This window comes from Chelonoidis abingdonii, chromosome 18 (assembly GCF_003597395.2).
Source record: "Chelonoidis abingdonii isolate Lonesome George chromosome 18, CheloAbing_2.0, whole genome shotgun sequence".
Taxonomy (NCBI): Eukaryota; Metazoa; Chordata; order Testudines; family Testudinidae; genus Chelonoidis; species Chelonoidis abingdonii.
In genome coordinates, this window is record NC_133786.1 from 1,440,848 (window position 1) to 1,452,848 (window position 12,001).

At 43.4% G+C, this 12,001-nt stretch overlaps 1 protein-coding gene across 2 annotated transcripts in view; it reads left to right on the forward strand.

Annotated features, from left to right (window-relative positions):
* The window catches only part of FEZ1 (fasciculation and elongation protein zeta 1), a 141,429-nt gene extending 133,532 nt beyond the window's left edge, over positions 1–7,897 (forward strand). For both annotated transcript variants that reach the window (XM_032766972.2, XM_032766981.2), the window contains 2 exons: positions 1,648–1,713; positions 7,557–7,897. In XM_032766972.2, the coding sequence (XP_032622863.1) occupies positions 1,648–1,713; positions 7,557–7,573 (83 nt within the window). In that variant the 3' untranslated portion in view covers positions 7,574–7,897. The remainder of the gene's footprint in view (positions 1–1,647; positions 1,714–7,556) is intronic.
* Positions 7,898–12,001: the final 4,104 nt, after the last annotated feature.

A 12,001-nucleotide genomic window follows, 5' to 3' on the forward strand; every position in this document is an offset into this window, starting at 1 on the left:
ACACACACACACACACACACACACACACACACACACACACACACACACAAAATCAGCTTTGCGCTGGGAGCAAGCATGAAAAACTTCAGCCTAAAAAGAATGTTTGCTATGAAAGGAGCATTACAACCTCAACAATAGCATGCTCTGGCACGTCTGCTGCAATAGAGGAATCATTCCTTACTGGAGTGGAATGTGGATGCCAGGAGGGCTGGAACAATTTGTATAGTGGAGGTGCTGAGAGCCATTGAACCAAACTGTAAACCCTGGATATGATGGAAACCGCTTCAAGACAAGAGGTGCTGCAGCACCCCAACACTCTTAATTCTAGCACCTATGGTGGAAGCTATTTAACAATGACTAGCAGCAGTACAGAAAGTGAAGAGGAATCTCATGTCCACTTTAAACTACAGAAGAGTTTATTGTGGCCAAGTGTTAGAACTGAGTAGGATTTACTAGGTTTACAGCTATGCTCTTTTGACTTTTGCACTTTAATGAGTCAAGAACTTGCTATTAAGTGTTCCTTTAAAGCAGTCAGCTTTAAAAGCTTCTACACAGACCAGTGACCCTAACACCATTATAGGATATTGATTTTAATAGTAGTTCTCAGATTACAGCAGGGATCGGCAACCTTTGGCACGTGGATCGCCAGGGTAAGCACTCTGGCAGGCTGGGCCGGTTTGTTTACCTGCAGTGTCCACAGGTTCGGCGGATCACATCTACCACTGGCTGTGGTTCGCCACTCCAGGCCAATGAGGGATGCTGGAAGCGGCAGCCAGAACATCCCTCATCCTATGCCACTTCCCATATCCCCCATTGGCCTGGAACAGCAAACCGTGGCCAGTGGGAGCTGCCCTTCAGACGTTGCAGGTAAACAAACTGGCCCGGCCCGCAAGAGTGCTTACCCTGGTGAGCCGCGTGCCAAAGGTTGCCGATCCCTGGATTACAGTCTCAATTACCCCAGTGTAAATCTGGAATAATCTCACTGATCTCCATGGAATTGCTCTGATTTATATGACTGTACCTGAGTTCAGAACCTGGCTCCAAGAGAGGAGATTGCTACTCGCTACCTCAACATTACTTCCAGCAATACCCTAGGGTGTCCTGGAAATCTAGCCCAACAGGGCTTGTATTGAAAAATCTAATGGGATCACAGAGCAAGGTATCATGTCTGCAAAACAGTGTAAATTATTCCTTATTGTGCCCCCAGGATCAGCATTACCATCCTGTCTTATTACTCAGGAACTTAAACTTAAGTAATTAAATGAGAGAGAGATAATGTGGTACTGATTCTGGGCAGCAGCTCTGGAAACTTCTGGGAGTTCTTTAATTTTTATTCTGTATATTTTCACAGTATCAACTGTTTGTACAATTTCACAGCACAATAGGGTCCATGTTCATACATATGCGCACACACATGCTTACACATAGCGCTCTTCCACACCCACACCCACATACCCGATAGATATGAGAAACTCCCATTAATTGAACTGGCAATTCCTTGTGTCCTGTGGTGGGGGTATAAGGTCCCTGGTTTCACTGAACAATTTCTAGGCCCTGGCTGAAAGCCAGGTATTGGTGTGTGGCTGAAGCAATAATATTCTTCTGCCTTCCAAGGGTCATTCTCATGATTGTTTCCTCTTTTTCCAGTTCTTTTTGCAATGAAGGAGGATAACGAGAAGGTCCCTACATTGCTAACGGACTACATTTTAAAAGGTAAAATTTACAAACCCCAAACAACCAGGACAGCTCTAGATACCAGGACAATTTTTGCCAAATCAACAATTATTATTTTCTGAAGACCAACTGTGAGCATGGCCTTTTACAAACATAAACAAACATATCCAGAGACCATTTCAGGCTGGAAATAAGCCATACGTTTGTTCCAGTAGTTAATTATTCTCATTGTTAAAATTAACCTCGGGTCATGGTGGATTCTGCATCACTGGTACATTTAAAATCAAGATGTTTTGCAGGAGGTTCTGTGTCCTGTGCTATACAGGAGGTCAGACTAGAGGATCATAATGGTCCCGTCTGGCCTTGGGATCTATGACTACACTGGTCCAGGCCCAAAAAGCTTTCATCTTGACTCAAACAAAACTGTTCAGGTTATGGTAGAAACTGAAGTGGGTGCAAAAATCTTGCATAAGTCATCATTGAACAGCTTCATGGAAAAGTTTGTTTGAAGACCTTGCATTGTGTCCACCAGGGAGCATAGTGCTGTTATGTTCAGTGGGTTTTGGATTAAATCATACAGCCTTCATACTGCAGGTCATGATGTGGTGCAAAGCAGCACACAAAGAAATAAATTAATTACAGTTGCTTAACATTCATCATTTAATTACTCAAGAACAGTATTTTTCTGTTCTGTAAATAATAATAGACGTCATTCACAATAATATTTAATAATTAAAAGTAATGAGTAATCACTTAGTTAAAAACACTTATTTAGTATTTAGTGCAAATTACTTACAAACTATACATTACTTCACTAAGGACAAGAACTGTATCATATTTGTAGACCAGTTTGCTTTACCAGAAACCATAGTATAATTTACTGGTTAGTATAATTTTGAATAATTCAGTAATAAGTAGTGCAACAAAATGAGCAACAACAAAGGTTAAATGTGAATCACATAATATGAATGATATGTAAAAACAGATGCAGCTAAAGGACCAATTTTATCGGTTTCCCCCTTGAGGAGCTTGTCTCTCTCACTGAGCTACTTTATACTCCTTCTGCCAAAGGTGATACAACTTCATTCTACAACCCAAAATGTTAATTAAAAATTTAAGTTTACAAATTTAGGTACAGGGATCTCTTTCACTTGTCCAATCATGGTTTCAAATTCAGGGGTAAAACATCAATTCCATTAGTCAATTGGACACACGTTCCCTCCATAATTGTATTTTGTTTGCTGTGTAACCTCCATTTCCCACATACGTGGTGCTGGTCTATTCCAGGCACTCAGCCATACTGGGCACATAAGATGAGCCCTCTCTGAGGGTTCCGTCTCGTCATTACTAAGCCCCAGCTTGGTTGCATGGCCGCGACGACATCACACTGGTAAACCAATCTAATGTACATTTCCATGCAGCAATCCACAGTAGCTACTTACCACCAGCCATGAGAGTGTGTTACCAGTACCTGAGGTGTCTTGGTCCTTTCCTAAAGACAGGGTCCTCTAGAACGCGCACCAAGGGGAAACACATTCAGGCTTTGTAGCTATTTCTCTTTTTAGTTAGTGATAGAGAGACATAAACCTGCATGGCCCCTCTAAGAGGGCTGCAGTCAGGAGTTAGTATAATTACCATAGCCAACTCAAGGAAGACATAAGCTTCCTTTAACACTTGTTTCTCGTCCTTATATCAATTTAATATTTGCTTGTCAGTGATAAGATCTGGCACTTTCCCTGCCTCTAGGTCTTGAAGTTTAAGTGTCATTAATATGTACATACTGTAATGGGTTGGATCACAGAAACCCCCTTGGGAACTGCCAACTGATGTGCCAAGACTACTTCTGCCTCGGCTTTCCCTGCCAGCCTGGGACTCCAGCACCCTGTCTTGTTGAGCCAGACATGCCAGTCTGCTCCAACACAGACCCAGGGTCTGAACCACATGCCCCAAAGCTGCAGACTTAACTAAAAGCAACTTACAGAAGTGTTCCTGTCTCTAACACTCAGATGCCCAACTCCTAATGGGTCTAAAACCCAAATAGATCTGTTTTATCCTGTATAAAGCTTATACAGGGTAAACTCATAAATTGCTCGCCCTCTATAACACCGACAGAGAGATATGCACAGCTGTTTGGCCCCCCCCCAGATATTAATACATTCTCTGGGTTAATTAATAAGGAAAAATGGTTTTATTAAATATAGAAAGTAGGATTTAAATGGTTCCAAGTAGTAACAGAAAAAAGTTAATTAGCAAGTAAAATAAAATGGAACATGCAAGTCTATGTCTAAGAAAACTGAATACAGATAAAACCTCACCAGTTCCAGTAAGCTTCCTTTTACAGACTAGTCTCCTTCTAGTCTGGGTCCAGCAATCACTCGCCACCTGTAGTTACTGTCCTTTGTCTCTTTCAGGCATCCTTGGGGGTGGAGAGGCTATCTCTTTAGCCAGCTGAAGACAAAATGGAGGGGTCTCTCACAGGCTTACATAGACTTTTTCTTGTGGGTGGGGGACCCGTTCCTCTCTCCTATGCAAAGTCCATCTCCAAGTTGGAGTTTTGGAATCACATGTCCATGCATGACCGAGTTTCTTACCAGCCAAGCCACATTCCTGGGAAAGCTCTGATGTGGGTTGGCATCTTCCAGTTCACTGTTGGCTTAAGTGGTTCTTGATTGGGCACTTAATTTGCACATTCCTTTCTCAAGAAGCGGACCAAATGCTTTACTAAGTATACAGCCAGTATTCCTAACTTCAAGTACAAAAATGGTACATGCATACAAATAGAAGGAATGTATTCACTAGATCATAACCTTTACATAGATATGTTACATGGCATATGCAGCATAAAACATAATCCAGTTATATACATTCATAAGCATATTCCCATGAAGCCTTATGGGGTACACCATCACACATACCCTTGCCCCACACATTCCCTCCTTAGCCAAAGTATGGTTTTCAGCCTCATCATTATTATACCCAATTAACTGATTAACCTTTTCCAGTGTTCCATTTAGTGCAGTGGTTTTCAAACTTTTTTCTGGCAACTCAGTTGAAGAAAATTGTTGATGCCCTCACCCCCAGCTAAATGCAGAGCGAGTGCTCGGGACAGGAGCAGCATGTGAAGCCCTTTTTCCCCCCCCGCTTCCTCCGAAGCCAGACCTGCTGCTGGCCACTTCTGGGCTGGCCACTAGCACTGCCTATGGGACTTTTAATGGCCCAGTCGACAGTTCTGACCAGAGCTGGTGTGACCCAATGCCTTACATTCCACGACCCAGTACTGGGTCACGTCCCACAGTTTTAAAACCACTGATTTAGTGCCTTAGAAATATTATTCATATTTTATTATTGTAACTCCTCCTTCAGAGTAGGCGTATGGTACTTTCAAGTCCATTTTACCAGTGTCTCTAGTGTAACTGTAGCCAAATGCATCTGTCTAGCCCTTTGACCACGTTGAGTCTCCTTAATATCAAGTTCATACATAGCAGGCATTGGAATTCCCGTTGTCTTGGGTTTCATCCGACTGCCCACTTGTAGTTGTAGTCTGTGATGAGTTTGCAGAGTCTGGTGGCTGGGAGTTCCAAATTGTTTGTTTCATTTGGTTCCGTTTGCATGATCCAAATCCATAGTCCCACAGGCAAAAAGTATTCTAGTAACAAAGCCACTCTGTAAAATATCAATAATAGCAGTATCTTGCTTCCCTTTTAAATATTTTCACCTGATTAATGTGTAGCCATTTGTCCCACATCTGCTTTCCTTTATCAGTGCACACCATGTACACCATCAGGCTGTTCTATTCCCCCCACAATACTATAAGGACCTTCCTAACTTGGTTGCAAGGGGTGTCCTTTGATCTGAGTCTATTACCCAGGGGAGCCCCCATCTTGTAAAGACTTGTCCTAACATAACCATACTAGTTTTAGGTAATAGGCCAAGATAGTCAATTTGCAACCTAACACAAGGTCCTTCTGTTTGTTGATATTCTAATTTGGCCTTGTTTTTTGTAGACCCTGGATTAAGTTTGAGCACATACCAAAAAGTTCTCAATATAATGTTTAATGACTTGCCTCATCTGTAACAACCAACCTATTTGCTGAATATGAAACACCGTGTTTTCAGTTCCCTGATGCCCTTCAGTAGGCAGTTTATGATATATGTATATAAATGCAGAGTTCAGGTCTTTAGGGATAATCCACACCAATGCATCTGAGGCTTGAACCATCCATACATTTTCTCCCCAGCGGAACTGCATTATCCTCAGTGGGGTCCCCTTATGTTGTGAGGGTTCTGCACTTCCAACAAGTTTTTGTACGGTGACGTCTCATTTCTGCAGGCCTGACAACTCAAAATCTTTCTACTATATCTTAACAGCACTGACAGGGCCTGAGCTGCATTTTTAGCTCATAGGTCAGCCTTTTTTTGTTCCACTTCACATCCAAGGAAGATTTAGCCATTACCACAGCCAGCATCATCCCTTTTGCCAGAGGAATTGACATTATACACTTTCGCATCTATGAACACCAATTATTAAAAGAAAAGATTTGATTGCTTAAAATCAAAGATGCTTTCAATGTATAAAAATATAACAAAATAACGTTGTATCTTATAAACTTATTACAACCTTAAAAAAAATTAACAGGTCTTTTTAGCTTCAATTTTTTAAAAAGTTGATATCACAGAAAAACACAAGGAGTGGAGACTGAGACTGACTAGGAGACAGGAATAGGACTGGGATAAAGAGTTAGTAGTGGGAAAGGGATGGGACTTGGATGGGGTGAGTTGGAGGCGAAGGGGCAGAAGTCCTCAAGTTTGGGGAAAATGGACAGAACAGTCTGCCCATTAGAGAACATTCCCCTTCAGAGCCTGGAATGGAATCCAAGATTCCTGAGTCTCTCCATTTCTCTGCTCTCAGCAAATATCAGTGAAACCCGCTGGCAAAGCGTCCCACTTCCCCCACAAGAGCTGGTCCATGTAGAGGATTGCAGTCTAGTAATTCTATTAGTTACTCCATTAGCTCATCAGAGCTCTGTGCAGTGGATCTAAAGGTTCCAGTCCTGCTAATGACCCATGTTAATGTCCATATGATGCTACATGATAGAATTTCTGGTTTTTCAGTTTGCCTTTTTTAAAAAACTTGGTAATTACACCAAAAATTAAAAGAACATTATTAAGTTTGCAAAGTCAAGCACTCAAAAGGTAAGAAATGCAAGAATTAAGATTGCCTGCACAGCCTCCGTGCATTATGACACAGTCTTTAATTACGTAATCACATGCATTTTTTCCACAGGACTTCTACCCACCACTTTAATTCTGGCATTGCCTATCTTCTGACTGACTTTGCAAGCTTAATGTTCTTTTCATGTATTGTTTTGTGTGTAATGATAGTGTAATACTAGAGGCCTAGTTTCAGCTGGGCACAGAAGAAATGGGGGGGAATGTTGTGAAGATGATTATGTCTCCCTGATTCTCAGTCAGAACCTCACCATGTGGCTACTCTAGGAGCTAACCCCACCAGCTGGTAACAGTACCTATGGGACCAGTACCAACTGTGGGCTGCTCTCTGGTTATACCCCTTCCCTTTCTTTCCTTATTTGCTACATCAAGACAGCGGAAGCAGAGATGGCTGGACGAAGCATATAGTTTCTTTCTTCAGCTGTGTGGGGATCCAGTGCGATAATTGTACAAAGCCAAGAGTTGTAATGTGGAGCTATTGAACCATTTCAGGGACAGTCCAGGCTAGTGATAACCATCTGCAAAGTTTGTGTTAGAAACAATGCGCTTGTCTGCCAGTGTTCTCAGTCACTACATCTCTAAGAGGTGAAATATTTTCCTGCCTCATACTAGAGCAACCAGGTCCTGAACTATCTCATTTTTCTCTCTTCCAGTGCTCTGCCCTACCTAATCTGCCTTTGGACCTGCAGTGGAACACAAGACAACAAGGCCAGAATCGTTCCATCACAGGGACTGCATGATAAACTCCAGAACATGTATTTAAAAATGTATAGCATTAACCTGGATTAAACATAAGCAAAAACTATTCCTTTGCTGTTGGCTTCTAGTCCTAGTAATCACTGAATGCAAAAGTGAAGGCAGGTGCTGCTATTTTCTCTCTTTGCCACCTGACATAATGAAGACAGTCCTTCACCACACCCTATGTATTTTTGGTCCAGCTTCCCAAAACATATCACACTATGGGACTAATTTTGAAATACTGAAATAAACTTTCATTTAATTAAAAGTTGTCACACTTCTTGGAGAAGCAGCTGCCTTACAGCAGCTTTGAATTCAGATTCTCATGGCTGGGGTCCTTACCCCCTCAAACAAACAAATATAAACTTTGGAAAAGAAAATACTTTATGCTCTTTACCTCTTTTAGTTCTTTGGCGCCATGGATTTGTTTTACAAAATGTTAAGACAGAATAGATGGACATCCTGAGGTCTCTTCCAACCCTAATGTTCTATGATTCTATGGTAGGATTCTCAGTGGAAGGTGAAACTGTCCACAGAGTCATAAACAGCTGAGTTAACATGCCAATCCGAGCCTTAGCATGAATCAGAAATATTCACATCTCCATCCCCATGTATCTATGCTCTAAACTCTTAAGCCAAATCCATCACCTGTTACTGAGTCTGAAGTGACAGTATCTTGATTAACTCATCTGTATCAGAGTCCATTGTATCTGCTACACAGAGTAATTGTGTAGCAGGTGTAGTAAATTTTCAAAGGTCTCTCATAATTGTACCTAATACTTGGCTAATAGTTTGCTCTGTGATAGGGTGTCCACCTCAAACAACACAGAGCAGGCTAAATGTTGTCAATTAACTTGTTTTGGGGGAAGAGCCAGGGATTGAAAGGCTAAATGAAGATGGAGCCCAGCTGAGTGGGAATAGGTGGGGCTCTTATAAAGCCAAAAAGTTGGCAGTAAAGGGGCTTTAAGGAAAGTAGTCTAGTTTCTCCCTGGGAGAAGAGAGGTGTGTTTGGGGCTACTGAGTTAGGTAGGCTGTAGTACCTGCTGGGCAGAAGGCATTTGGGCTCATAAAAGTGGAAAGAGGGGGATGCCAGAAGATAGGAATAGAGACGTAGGAAAGAGTCCAGGGGAAACCGTAACAGGGTCTGGATGCAAGGAGACCATAATTACTGGAAATAGAGTCCCTGGACTGGATCCTGGAATAGTGGGTAGGTCTGGGTTCCCCTACTAGCCAGCCAAAGACTGTCTGGGACAGTTGTCCAATGAGACTTTGATACCACAGAAGGGGATCTTGCAGCAGGCCTGAGTTATAAAGAAGTACTCTGAGTCCCAGACAGAGAAAGGGGGGCCCCTGTGCAAAGAAAGGGCATCAGACCTGGAAGGAGCTAATCCCCTAAACTGCTGAGAGGAGGCACCCTAGAACTGAGTGAGTTGTATTGCAGGCACATACACAAAATCCCATATTTACATATGCAAGTGAACATTTATTTGCCCAGTTACTTACTGAGTACACACACACATGGGAATTTACACAGAAACCAGATTCAAATTTCACAGCAGTTTAGAAAGCCTCTTTAAAAACTAGGGGCTAGATCCACAAAGGGGCTTAGGCATTGCAGTGCCTCACTTTTAAGAAACTTGTCCCCAGTGGAACCCACAGTTCAGACTTAGGTAACTGGGGTTCCAGATACAATGCACGGGGAAAGACAAGTGCCCAGGAATGGAATCCACAAAAGCCAGCACTCTGAAGCGGGAGCTGCCAAAGCTAGCTAATAGGCAATTCTAAGTCCTGCCCCTTCTGAGAGGTAACTCCAGGAGGAAGGGAGATGCCTAGCTCAGCTGATGGTTCCTCTCCTGGAGTCAGGTGTCTAAATAAGGCAGTGAGGAATCAATTTGGAGTTGGAAAAACCACTGCAGGGTCTATTAAAGCAGCAGAGAATCCTGTGGCACCTTATAGACTAACAGACGTTTTGGATCATGAGCTTTTGTGGGTGAATACCCACTTCGTCAGATGAATCAGGGGTCTGTTGTCATGGGTCTGTTGTCATGCAAGTTTGCGGGGCCATTAATCTCCTCCTGCTGCTTAGGAATGTGGCTCTCAGCAATGTGCAGAACATAGTGAATAGATTTGCAGCAATCGAGTTCCCAAACTGCAGATGGATAATAGTGCACATATACCTAGTGCACCCCACCACCTTGCCACAGAGTTCATCAACAGCAAGGGCTGCTTTTCCATGGTTATGCAAAGGCTTGCGGATCACCAACATCAATGTGGGCTGGTCAAGGAAGGTGCCTGGCTGTTCAGAAAGTGCAAGCAGGGAGCTTTTTTTCCCACCTCAGGCTGGTGAATTACCATTGGTGATGCTGAATTGCCAGTAGTGATCTTGGATAATCCAGCCTATCCCTTGGCTCGTGAAGCTATAAACCAGCCACCAGCATAAAGGAAGGCTTCAACTACTGGCACAGCATGACAGTGGAATGTGCCTTTGGTTGTGTGAAAGGATAGTAGCATTCACTCACAAGCTTGGCCCTCTATGAGAAAAAGATCCCAATGCCTATAGCTGCCCACTGTGTCCTGCATAAGAGCTGTGACGCAAAGGGGGGAACGTAACTGCCAGGCTGGAGGGGAGTGGCTGTCAGCTGAATTTGAATAGCCAGCTACAAGGGTTATTAGAAGAGCTCAACACAGCTATATGGCTCAGAGAAGCTTTGAAAGACCGTTCTAATAGTGAACCAGAGTAGTGTGTGTGGCTGTGTCACAGACTCACAGATCGTGCTGACTCATGGCCCTGTGCGGTTCGTGGGTGCTCCTTTCAGCGAGACAACTCTCCTCGGGGGTCCACGCTCACTCTCGGGGGTCAGGCCCCTCCACCTCCCAGAGCCGCACCTCTCTAAGCCTTAGCACACCTGTTTCTCACCGTGGGCCTCCTCAGGGAGTTCACGTGCTCTGGTCCCACCCCCAAACCCCTGGGCCTCCTCACCCTAGAAGGAGTTGATGCAACCTTGTTCTCTAGACGGGAGTGACTCTCAGGCAGCATAAAACAGGAAGATTTATTGAGAGTTGAACACAGTGCAGGAAACTCTAAGGGCCTCAAGCCTGGCCTCCCTCAGTCCCAAGTTCCCTCTCCGGTCCTCCACAACAACAAACCCCCTCTCCCCTCACCTTGTTAAACCAGAAACACCCGGGGACATGCAACCTACTGGATGCAACCTACTGGAAAGCACAGAAAAAACCCCCACTTCGTCACAGGCTGTAGTATGCACTACCCAGCCTGCTCTTCTGAGGCCCGATATGACTCCGGTGGTGGTTGCTGTGCATGTAGGGATATAATATGATCAATGCAGCTCTTAATATTACCTGTGAATAATCTTATGAGTTGTGTGGCACGGGGCAGCAACAGGTTGCTTTCAGAACTGATGAGCACCAGCTAGCATATGTTTTGAACTAATAAAGATGAACTATGTTGCAAATAACAGAATTTTATTCTGTAATCAAATCTGTGCGATCCCCACCAAAACCCCAGAAAAAAAACAAAACCCGGGCACATTTAAAAACAAATACATTAAATGATAAAATTTACTAAATTAAGAGAACACACGTTATATGAAGGGGAAAGGACTTTCATGTCCATTTCAGCTACATAAAATAAGCTGTGGCTTTCACAGGTATGTGAAGCTATTGTTGACCTTCATATCCCCTAGAATGGAGTGGCTGGGCTGTTGCAATAACCCCTGATGCCATGACTGTTGGGGGGGGTTAGGGGGCGTGAAGGGTGTAAGGTAGTCAAAATATTAAGTTATCAGTGGGCTGCAGAGGGAAGGACACTTCGGCTTGTTGAATCTACAGACCCATAAAGTCCTGCACGCAGGGACTACCTAGGCTAGAGTGCAGATTTACATCATGAACAGGCTGATAATCGTTTTCTCGCCCTGCCACTCCATCCAACGGAGGGACGGAGAGGCTTTCTATAACTGGGCAACACTTTACCTGACAATTTTCTTGTTGCTAACATACCTTTAGAAACCCTTCTTGTTACCCTTGACAAACCTTACTAGCTGAAATGTCAGTTTTGTTTTGGCCTTCCTGATTACAGTCGTGCATGCTCGACCAATATTTGTATACTCCTTTCTACTCATCTGACCAAATTTCCAGTTCTCTTTAGCTTCCTTTTTGTATTTTAGCTCCCCCAAGAGTTCACTGTTAAGCAAAGCTGATCTCCAGCCATATTTACTATTCTTTCTTATTTCACGATGGTTAATAAGGCTTCTTTAAAATATAGTCTGCTCTCCTGGACTTCTTTCCTCCTCATATTAGACTTCCAAGGGATCCTGCCGATCAGTTCCCTGAGGGAATCAAAGTC